Below are 11,569 nucleotides of genomic sequence, written 5' to 3' on the forward strand. Positions count from 1 at the left end.
TGTGCAGGAGCCTAAGGAGGGAGTCCCTCCTTACAGAGAAACAGACTGACACCCCAAGCAGTCAGGGCTGGTGCTGTAGCAGCCTGAAATCAGGACAGGAAGGGGGAAAAACTTGTTTTCTTAGGCACCAGGCTAGAGTGCCTAGAAATCTCAGCCCCACAGAGATGGCCAGATGCAGGCAGCTCCCTTCCAGAGCCTCACAGGACACTGTCCCTACAGATCTGTCCCATTCCTCTGCCTGATCCTCCCAGTCTGCTGCTGTGGGGATGGAAACACCACTGTTAAAGGGAATTGATCCCATGAACAGGATCACATCTCAAAGCTCTGGAAGAGGAAAGAAAAACCTACCATGCCTACAGGCTGCAAGGAAATGGATTTTTACAATGTACCTGCTTTTGTCCTTTGTTTGTTTGTTTTTGTTTTGTTTTCTTTTTGTTTAAAGAAAGCAAATTCCAAGGGCTAGGCCTGTGTTTTTGGAGGAGCAGCAGGCTGCAGAAATCACTGTGCTGTTCTTGGGGACCAGCTCACTGAGTTTCCACCTTTTTTAGCCCTTTCCTTGTTTTTGCAGAGTGAGGACTCATCAGATGAAGATTTGCTTCACATTGACACAGAGGCAAAGCCAGGACGCAATTCCAAAGTAAAGAAAGAGAGTGGAAGTTCAGCAGGAATTCTTGATCTTTTGCAGGCAAGCAAGGAAGTTGGGGGTTTAGAGTATAACACCAACAGGTACGCACCAGGGGATGCTTTTCCCTCTTACCTGGGAACAAAATTGCTCTCTTGTGGTTGTGTGTGAGTGAGAATGAATTTTGCAGCTTGGTAACTGCTTATTCTCCAGAAAGCAAGCTCTTCCTTTATCTTGTGATCTGGAGGGAGAAGGAGGAAAGATTTTGGTGATATAAATTGAACAAATAGAGAATTTCATATCTGTAGATGCTGAAGATCAGCTTTAGCAGTAATGCTGTAATAGATGAATAATTCAAAAGGAGGAGAGAGTTCAGTGACTGCAGCTTGAGGGTGGGAATTATGATTTTTAATGTAGGGAGGTTGTAATTAAGGAATCTAAATGGCCAGCATTTCTCCCATAAGGTGAGAGGTGCTTTATAAGGCATGGACCTCCATAAGGTGCCACAAATGCCAGGTGTTTGGAAGAAGGATAAAGGAAACTGTCTGCCCTCCCTCCCATCTCTGGTTATCATTCTTCTTCCCACCAGAAAATTAAGAAAATTAAGGCTTGGGGGGAAAAAAGCAAACTCTTTGGTGGGTACTTCTGTACCTGAAATGGAAACGTGTGCCTGGGCTAAGTGGTGTCTTATGGGGAACATGGGAACTGACCCTGGATATTTTGGGCTATGGCCAATAAGGTACAGCACCAGATCCTTCAGTGATCCAAACAGTGAGTGGTGGAAAGAAATAATCACATGAACACTTGTCTGCTTGACCGTCCCTGTGAATTTCTTTTCCATTCTGCACTGTGGTCCGTAATGGGATGAGTGTTTATATTGATTTTACAGTTACATTTTGGCAGGTGATTAGACACATCATCAAGTAGTTAGGTGTGTCTGACACTGTAATAAAGTTGCCAGGTTAATAAAACTCCCATGCTGGAATTTTGGTATAAAGAAAGACTATTATAAGAACTTAAAGAACTCTTCCTTGGCCCTGTGTACACTGCTGGCCATTCTGTGGATAACACGGCTCACCGCGTGCTTTGAAATGCTCCTTGACAATAGTTTGCCTTGCTTGGGCTGTGTCTTGCTGTCTGCAAGGGGTTAAACCAGAACAGAGCAGGCCTCAGGCCTTTGCTTTCCCCCCTCAGCCTGGATGCTGTAGGCAGGGTGTTTGAAGGCTCTGTGGTTTCTGAAATCAAAGTCCCACACACTGTCCCGTCACCAGGCTCGGCTGAGTTACAGTGGGAATGTGTCCTATCAGTGCTGGCTCTGGGATAAACACTGGGTTTGGCAGTGTGTGCTGCATCTTGATTGGAAAAAGCCCCTGGTAAATGTAATTTCTGTGTTTCATAATTATGCTTGGCTTTTCAAATGGCCGTGACGTGCTCTTTGAAAATAAAGCGGAAGAAACACAAAATGCAAACACACCGTGTCCCAGCATGAGGCCACTGTGCTCATGTCTGACTCTCAACAACAATTCCCCTCTTTCTCTGCTTGCAGGGCAGATGAAGGCTGGGGAATGTTTGCATTTATAGATCTGTATGTGCACGTTGTGGATGCTGTGGAGCAGTCCTGTGTCACTGTGGGATCGCCTCCCACACAAGCAGCCAGGGCCTGAATCCCTGTCAGACCAGTGCTGGATCCCAACAGTCACTGGGAAGCAGGTCAGGGCTTTTTGTGATAGTGGCCTTATCTGAATCATGGGAAACCTTAATCTGTAAAATCCTGGGCTGCCACCAGCAGCTGGCCACCCCAGAGGCCCTGATGGCATTAGCTAGCATGCTCCAGAGAACTGCAGCTCAGCTGTGTGTGCCAGCAAGACAGGGAGAGGGAAGGACAAAGCTCCTGCAGAAGGGCTGCTCTGAGTGTGGGAACAGGCTGAAAGAGCTAATATTGGAATATGGAAAAAGCTTGGAGGGCTGGTCATCACCTGATCTAGAAAGCAGCAAAATTACTTGTGTCCAGGTCTGACTCAAAAACGGAAGGAAACACTGGGTTTGTACTTGAAATTGTTGGAGTTCTTTAGTTCTACACAATTGTTACTTCTTCAGAGCCACTGCTCAGTCAGCAATACTTTGCTGAGATATTATAAATTCAGTTTCTAAATATGAGGATACAGGCAGGAGACTCAGTAATTGCTGATGGGAAGAAGGAGATGATGTGCCTAGAGGGAGTGACCCCTTGGAGAGAGGTGGCAGTGGCAGAGCTGGTGGTGAGGAGCACCCACAAAAGCAGCTGCCAGCCCAAGGACAGGGCAAGGCTGCTGGGCTGGAGGCAGGTCTGGGCTATCCCTCAGTGCCACCTCCTGTTTGGAGGTGGCTGTGGGGATAGAGCAGGGTCAGAAGCACTTTGGCTGCTTTGTTCCTGCTCCAATGCTCTTTTAAAATGTTTTTTTAAGCCATAATTGTAACTCACTGATAGTTTACTTTCATAAATGTGTTTTTTTAAAAATCATTGCTGAAGCTACAGAAAGGGGATATGGCTCTTCCAGAGCTTCAAAATTGCTTCCTGAGTCTTCTTGAATTTTTTTTGGCTTAGAAAGCTGAAATACTCCTGATGGAAGCACACCAGGCACATGCCCTAATGAGAAACACTCTGCCCCATGTGCAGCTCTGAGACATTTTTCCCTTTTCAGGTTGGTGTTTAACTCTCAAAACCACTGTTTTTGATCATATCCCACCATTTATTTGTTGAAGTTTGTGTTGCTTAAGGCAGTTCCTCTCTGATTTGCCCATTTAGTGGTCAGTATTTGATGGTCTGTTTGCAGTGTTTTGAGAGTTCAGTGTTTGGAAAAGGAGTTCAGGGAAAAGGGCTGGAAGAAAATATGATAATTCCTTGTAGATGATGCAAAATATTTCTTTGCCAGGGACAAGGCAGAGGAGAAGGCATGATATTGGAGGGATTTAAATGGCTCTTTCCTAAATAAGTTTTTTATGTTCTTCTGTTTGTTGAGTTGTGAACCAGTCTTAAGTAATTTTCAGGATTATGTCTAAATGCCATTAGTGCCCAGAAACTTTCTTTATGCCCTTGTACATTGTTCTATTCAGAGCCCAGATTAAGCTCAAGTAGGAGAAAGTGAAAGGGTGCTGTTAATTCTCTTGCATGTTTGTGGCTTCTATTGCACAACAACTGTATAACAAGTGTAACAAATACTATTGCCACAACAAGGGTTTTTTGCATTTCACTACTTGCCCAAACTTGAGACTTCTGGAATTACTGGATGATGTGTTCTGCCAGTCTCAGAATTCATTTCCAGCAGCTCCTGGAGTGGTGACAGCCCATGGTGTGAACTGGGACCAAAAACTTCCAGACAGCTTTGAGCAGAGCCCCCCACAACATCCCCCACCAGTGGTGATGCATAAGCTCTCCTTTTACAGGAGCTGGTAGTATAGATTATAAATAATACTATTAAAATATGACTATGAGGAGGAGGATGATTTGGTAGTTCAGAAAAATAACATTATTAAAGATAGATAGATAGATAGATAGATAGATAGATAGATAGATAGATAGATAGATAGATAGATAGATAGATAGTTAGATAGATATTATGAAGATGATGATGAGGAGGAGAGGATGGTGATGATGATAGTTGCTATGGAGACACTGCTCTGTCAGGAATTCTGCTGTTGGCTTTGGGAAGTTCCCTGAGCTCTGCCCAGAGTGCTGACAGCCCCAGGGACCTGCCCACCCCTTCCTGGCTCCTGGGCCATCACCCCCACGTCTGGGGTGCTCTCTGTGCTACTCCTGTCCCATAAAATCCCCTGCTGGCCCTGGTGGCATGTGCAGCTACTCAGAGGAATCAGGGGGTCTCTCCCAGCACAACTGCTGTGGCAGGAGCGAGCTGCCTGCGAGGGGTTGGTGTTTCTGGAATCACTGAGTGCTCCAGCATCTCTCTCTGTGTCCCACAGCCAGCCACCTGCTTCCCCCAGCACACAAGAAGCCATCCAGGGCATGCTCTCCATGGCAAACCTCCAGGCCTCAGAGTCCTGCCTGCAGACATCGTGGGGCACCAATCAGGCGAAGAACAACTCCTTCTCCACACAAAACTCAAAAAAAACTGGTGGTGGTGGTAACAAGAACGCTGGGAAGCGGCTGCTGAAGAAAAGCACAAAGAACAGCATCGACATTGAGGATTATGATGAGGACCAGGACCACTTGGATGCCTGTTTCAAGGACTCAGATTATGGTGAGTAGGAGGGGAGCAGAGTGAGGATGTGCTGGGGACACACATGTCCTATTGGCAAATGTCCCTTTGCTCGTGGCTGCTTCCTCCTGCTGTGCCGCCCTGGGATCAGCCGGCCGCGTGCAGGAGCAGCGCACGGAACGGGGATCTGCACACCAAAGGGAGCAAATACATGGGACAGCAGGCTGGCTGCAGAGCCCAGGGTCACACAGCCATCCAGGCAGCCTGCATCTGAGGTGTGGCAAAATAAAAAACTCTCAAGAAACATGGAGAGCCCCCAAAGCTGCAGCAGTCAACCCAGAAACAGGGGACAGTCCCAGAAATGTGGGTCAGGTACTGCTACTCCTGACAGAAATATCCTTGTCTGCATAGTAGCAATTAAACCTCCAGCTGAGAGGAGTGAGAAGTTGAACTTGTACAAGGAAAAGGGATCCAATGCTATTTTGAGTTTTGGCAAAGAAGGCAAGCGTCTGCAGCAGAAATGGGCACAAAGCCAGCTTGCACCAGTTACATCAGTTCTGCCCCAATTATAATGGAATCATAGAGTGGTTTAGGTTGGAAGGGACCTTCAAGGGCCATCCAGTTTCCTCCTCTGCTGTGGGCAGGGACACTTTCCACTACACCAGGTTGCTCCAAGCCCTGTCCAGCCTGGCCTTGGACACTTGCAGAGATGAAGCAATCACAGCTTTTCTGGGCAACTGAGTTGGACTCAATGATTCTTGTGGCTCCCTTGCCAGGATATTCTGTGATTATAGAGGAATATAGAGAGCCAGCCACAGTTTAATGGCAGCAGCTCCCAAAAGTAATGAGAGCAGAGGGAAGTCATAGCTCTGACAGCAGTGCTCACTGGCACTTCTGGGGACCATCCAGCTGTGGTGCCTGTGGTCACTGCACCTGGACAGAGCAAGGGGCCCCTGTACAGGGTAGAGCAGTTTCCTAAACTCAAACTCTTGCCTTTGTTTCCTACTGTAGTTTACCCTTCTCTTGAATCAGATGAAGATAATCCAGTGTTCAAATCCCGATCAAAGAAAAGGAAAAGTTCAGATGATGCCCCTTACAGTCCAACGGGTAAGTCGATGTGCTCTGTGCTGCCCAGACTCAGGCTAAGTCATGCAAATGTCTAAAACCCAGGTATTTTTCAAGTGTGGAAACTGTGACACACAATTAGTGATTTATCATATGAAGGATTAACCCTTTCCAGGGCAGTGGGAGGTGCTGGGATTCCTGCCAAGCAGTTTTAGCCTTCCTCCTGCAATCAGCTGGCAAGAGAAGAAGAAGAAGAAGAAGAAGATTCCTTGGGTGATTTTTCCTCACACTCTTAGTGATAGATCATTTGGTTGCTCTCTTAGCAGTGGTTTAACAGTGAATCAGTCCCTGGACAGCTGAGTTGCTGTGGATTTCAGGTGTTGACTGTGGGAATAGTGGGAGAAAGCAGGAATAGTCTCCTCCAGGTTCAGCCGAAGGTCATGATCTGGAAGGGGTTGGTCTGTCCTGGGTCTGTTGGAGCTCACCAGGGACAGGCAAGGGGACCCCTGGACCGCTTTGACCCCTGTGGCCCATGAGCAGGGCACCCTCTGTGTGTGCTGTGTGTGACAAGCAGCCCACACTTGGTCTCATCAGCTTGTGGCCCTGCATGTCCTACCCTGGCTGCAGGTGAGCATTGTCCCTGGAAACAACACTCATAATCCAGGATGTGGGCACAAACCCATGTGACTTTGGCTTCAGGTGGCTGTGGAGCTGCTCAGCTGTGTGACATCCTATCAGCTTCTGCCCGTGCCACCGTGCCTGCAGGCTGCTGACTCTTGTGCCTTCGCTGGTGCCTGGGGAAGGGAAGGGCAGAGGCTGCTCCCATCTCTCCTGGCTGAGCCCACTGCCCTGTGGTGGCTGTGCTGCTCCCATGGGCACATTCCTGCCCCTCACCTCCCTCTGCTCTCCTTGCAGCACGAGTTGGCCCCTCGGTGCCCCGGCAGGACCGACCTGTGCGAGAAGGCACGAGAGTCGCCTCCATCGAAACCGGACTCGCCGCTGCTGCTGCCAAGCTGTCACAGCAGGTGAGAGGCTGCCTGGGGAGTAGGAGCTGTCAGGAAAGGAGAGCCCTGTCCCCAGCAGCAGAGCTGTGCCCTGGTGCTGTGTCTGCCCTGTGTAGTGTTTGGTCCTGCCAGTGACACGGGGCTCTGCGGTCTCAGGGAAATAAATGGGATCCAAGCCCAGCGGTGTCACAGCACGCCTGACCATGTCACAAGGCAGCAAGGGACAGAGAAACATACAGGGAAGGATGAGGGAGTGAGAATGGCTACTGGGGTAGAACAGGAGAGGGCTGTCCCAAAGGAGTGTATTTGATGTGTGCTTGAGAGCCTGACTAGTGTGATTGCCTGTCTGTGCAGATTGGCTGCTGGGAAGTGCCAGGGTTTGCTTCCAAAGGTTTGGTGAACTGTGAGCAAAGGGTCAGTTTAGGAAAGGAACTGGGGCAGGTTGGATGTTTGTAAGTGTCTGGTCTCTGAAGGGGTCAGAGAAGCCCCATGACGTGGTGAGATGCTGAGGTGACAAGGTCTGCTGGAGCCAGCTTGGTGAGGGACCTCAGCAAGCTGATGGAGACACAGATTGTGGTGGCCTTGGGCTTCTGTGATGTGAACTGTTAAGTAGAAGAGCTTTAAGGATGGTGGCAGGGTTTCAAGAAGAAGGAACTGAAAGTAGTAGGCAAGAGGCACAGGACAGCAGCAGACCTCTGCCATCCCAGTGTGCATGTCCAGGTGCAGTTACAGGTCAGGAGATGATGTGTGTGACCTAGCAGGAAGCAGAGGCTGAATCAGTGGGATGTTTAATATCCTTCGTGCTGTTGTGCAAGGGTGTGAAGATCCCTGAAGATAGGAGGTGCCAGTTTTTGTGGAAGATGGAAAGATTTGCCCATGCTGACCATGCTGCAGCTCCAGGGCGATGTCGGTGCGGCCCCGGCTGGCTCCCGCTCGCCGCAGTGGTAAGGAACGAGGAGGCCCCGCACAGAGCGAGGATGTAGAGGCACGAGAGGCTGACGTGTGTGTGCAGCTGTGAGCCAGACGTGTCGGAGCCGCCCCCGAGCGCTTGTCCGTGGCCAACTCCTGGGGTGTCGTTGTATCAGGACCCTGAGCAACGCCGCTGGCCCTTGGCCTAGCTAAAGGTCTTCTGCGGATTAATCTGAGCTTCATCTTTGTCATTTTAAAGGAGGAACAAAAAGGCAAGAAGAAAAAAAATACCAAAAAGAAGCTGTCAGCCCCCAACGCAAGCAAAGCGGCTCAGGAAGGCGGCTCCCCCGAGCCGAAGCTGGAGTCACAGGCCAGCAGCCTCACAGATCACGAGTACACCGCAGGGGCCAGCACCTTTGGGGTCGCCCAGCCTAACAGGGGATCGCAGCCGATGGCACCCGGTGTTTTCCTCACACAGAGGAGACCCTCAGCATCCTCGCAGAACAATGCCTCCGCCAAAGGTACCAGGAAACGCCTGGGTTGTGGTGCAGGAGTGGGGAAGGGTGAAGGGCCGTGGAACCCGAGGCTTCCACAGGGCCCCTGCTGCCGTGTGTGCTGTGGGCAGGCGCAGGCGCAGCTGTGTGGATGCAAGTCAGATCTGGTCAGGGACAGAGCCCGTGGCCTCGACTGTCCTGGCACCGGGGAGCCAAATGGGTGTTTTTCTGCTGGGCTGTTGTTTGCAGGGTGTGAGGGATCCCATGGCAGGAGCACTGCCCAGCACGGCCCCAGCTCAGGAGGAGCACCTGCAGGGTCACATCCCAGCCAGCCTGTCTGGTGGAGCCTTGGCCAGGGAAGGATGCATCCGTGAAGGCTGTTCTGCCCAGGGTGGTGCTGGTGGCTGTACACCAGCTCTGTGCTGACTGTAGCTGAGGACAGTCCTCCCAGGACACGTAGAGCAGGGCACACTGTAGATCTCTCTGAAGAGTTGCTGCAGGGGAGCAGAGTATCAAAGCTTGGGAGTGACACAGCTACGACCAAAGGCAGGAGAGAGGAAGAGGTTGCTCGCTGTCTGCCATAGGGAAAGTGTGAAAAAACTGAGGCTGTCCCAGAGTCTGGGCTGGGACCTCAGGCTCTCCACTTGAACTTGGCTCAGGAAGCGTAACTGAGGCAGGTGTGTGGGACAGGCACTGTGTAGATGTACATGTGTAGCATGAAAGCTGTGTGTGATCCCACTGGGAAAGGCCCCAGGTGATGAGTGAGGCAATGTGGCTGATGTTTCCCGAATTCTGTGTATTCAAGTGGAGCAGATCAGAGGTAGTGGATCAGGATCACAGCCCTGGCAGCTTGGATGGCCGTAGGACAGGATGTGTGTAGCCTGTGGTAGGGGCTGGTGGTACCTGTGGATCTCTGCAGAGCTGCAGTGGAAAGAATGTATTTGCCTGGAATTGTGCTTTTGTGGTGAAATGGTGGGAAACAGGTCCAAGGCAGAGAGGTACCCAGGAGCTTGGAGTTGTGAAGAGCTGTGGAGCTGTGTGTGTGTCTATGTCCATGTGTCTGTGTGTCCGTGTGTCTGTGTGTCTGTGTGTCTGTGCAGCCTCTCCCTGAGGAGCAGGGTAGCACTGGTGGGGCTGGGTTTGATTGACTCCCTGTGGGCAAACAAGCAGTGACCAGGGCAGGTGAGGGCACAGGGCATCAGGGCTGGCACTGCAGGGGTGAGATGGTTCCCAGCAGAGCTGGGGAGGCAGGAGGGTGCCCAGCAGAGCTGGGGAGGCAGGAGGGTGCCCAGCAGAGCATTGTCTCCCTGGGGCAGGTGTGGATGTGCCCGTGGGGGTGGGTGTGCACTGTGCCCCTGGCTCAGCAGGGCTGGCTCTCCAGGGGCTGTGCTCCCTGCCGAGCCCTGTCCTATGGCCAGCAGCCCCACTCCTGAGGGGTGCTGGTGGGTGTCCCTCGAAGAGCTGGGCAGGGCTGGCGGCAGGGCCGTGGGGGCAGCTAGAGGGTCTGTGCCTGTGGGGTGCTGTGGGCCTGGGTCCTCACCCCAACCCTGCTCTCCTTCCAGGGAAGCGTACGAAGAAGGGGATGGCCACGGCCAAGCAGCGGCTCGGCAAGATCCTGAAGATCCACCGGAACGGGAAGCTGCTGCTCTAGTGGCCCCGTGGGACACTGCCACCCAGCTCTGGGCCACCACCACAATAATCCCTTTAACTTTCAGCGGTCGGACTGTACAGAATCCTGCTATAAATATTTTTTAATATAGATGTCCTTTCTCAGAGTGCTGAGAGCGACTAGCCGCAAAAAGTTAATACTAATCTCGGCCACCGAGGAGCGCGTCGGGCCCCGGCTCCGGCCTCGGGCCCCTCTTCCCGCCCGGCGAGCGGGCAGGGCAGGGTGGCCAGCAGCAGGAAGGGCCACGAGGCCACGTGGCGGGAGGGGACCGCAGCACTCGAGGCGTCGGGCGGGGAGTCAGCGGGGCATTTCTCAGGCGCCGCCGCCGCCCCACGCAGCCACAGCCCGGGCCCCTTTTCCTAGAATGTAGCTTGTACATAGCTTTTGGAATAACCACCGCCGGGTTTTTATACGGGGAGGGTCTCTCCGGGCGCTGCCCGCCGGTACCAGCTCTTTGCGTAACTTCTTGTACGAGGAGGGAGACAGTTATTTTACTAGCACCTTGTGGAGTGTTTCCGTGTTTTGTGATGATGTAATTTATTAATGTTTGTAGCTTTTTATATTTGTACATTTCTTATGGGCTTTGTTTATATACACACATTACCGGGGCGCGGCGCCTGTGGGGAACCAGAGCCACCTGCCGCCGTGTGCCAGGGCCACCGGGGCCACCACCAGGGCCACCAGGGCCATGCCGGCCCGGGCGTCGCGCCGGCTTTTTTTATTATGATTATTATTATTAGTATTATTATTTTTTCGCGACATGTACATTTCTAACAAAGTTTATCGTGGCTATCTATCTATGACGGTGTTTTATTTACCGATTCATATCAAATGCTCTTGTATCGACTTCACAAAATCTTAAGTAAACCTAGAGCAAAGTTTAAAAAAAGAAGAAAAAAAAGAAAAAAAAAAAAAGAAAGCAAAGTAAAACTATTTCAGGTTTTGTACACAATTGCCTGGGCCTGGCCTTTTTGTGGGGTCGGCGAAGGAGGGGTGGGGAAGCAGCTGGGGGTCCCTGAGGGTGGGTGAAGGAGCGAGCAGAGGACCACAGCTGGCACAGACAGTGGCTCTGCTGCCACTGCCCCGTCTGTCACCTGTGCTTACACACCTCTGCTTGCTACAGCACCACGAGAAGCCCTGGTCAATTGGGCAGTGTTTTGAGTGTCCCTCACGGTCCACCCAAAGGTGCCCACCCAGCGCATCATGGACAAACATCCCCGCCCGTTTCCCTCTCCTTCCTACCTCTTGGGGGTCAGCGGCTGCTCCAGCCTTTCCCCTTCTGCTCACCCAAACGTGCAGCATCTCACCATTTATTTATTCCTGGCCCTTGGGGACATGTGCAACCTGCGTTTTTCTCTTTGCTGATGCAAGGCCGTTCCCACACTCCCTGTCCTTGCCTGACAGTGACCTGTTCCCCTCTGCTGGCCCGGGCAGCCCCGAGGTGCAGCTCAGCTCCTGCTCCTGCTCCTGCTCCGGACCGAGCGCTCATCGCCGGCCCCGCGGCTCTGGGGGGATCCTGGCGTCCTGCGGGGCCATTGGGGCGGCGTGTGGCGATATCGAGCGCTCGCCAGCTGGGGGAGTTCACAGTTCAGAAACTGCCGGGAGAGCGGCAC

At 51.8% G+C, this 11,569-nt stretch overlaps 1 protein-coding gene across 1 annotated transcript in view; it reads left to right on the forward strand.

Moving 5' to 3' along the window:
- The window catches only part of PHF2 (PHD finger protein 2), a gene marked incomplete at its 5' end in the record, with an annotated part of 30,112 nt that extends 19,204 nt beyond the window's left edge, over positions 1-10,908 (forward strand). The window contains 6 exons of the mRNA XM_033517540.1: positions 569-726; positions 4,580-4,857; positions 5,827-5,922; positions 6,796-6,905; positions 8,053-8,314; positions 9,850-10,908. Of these exons, the coding sequence (XP_033373431.1) occupies positions 569-726; positions 4,580-4,857; positions 5,827-5,922; positions 6,796-6,905; positions 8,053-8,314; positions 9,850-9,938 (993 nt within the window). The remainder of the gene's footprint in view (positions 1-568; positions 727-4,579; positions 4,858-5,826; positions 5,923-6,795; positions 6,906-8,052; positions 8,315-9,849) is intronic.
- Positions 10,909-11,569: the final 661 nt, after the last annotated feature.

This window comes from Parus major, chromosome 12, assembly GCF_001522545.3.
Source record: "Parus major isolate Abel chromosome 12, Parus_major1.1, whole genome shotgun sequence".
Classification (NCBI taxonomy): Eukaryota; Metazoa; Chordata; class Aves; order Passeriformes; family Paridae; genus Parus; species Parus major.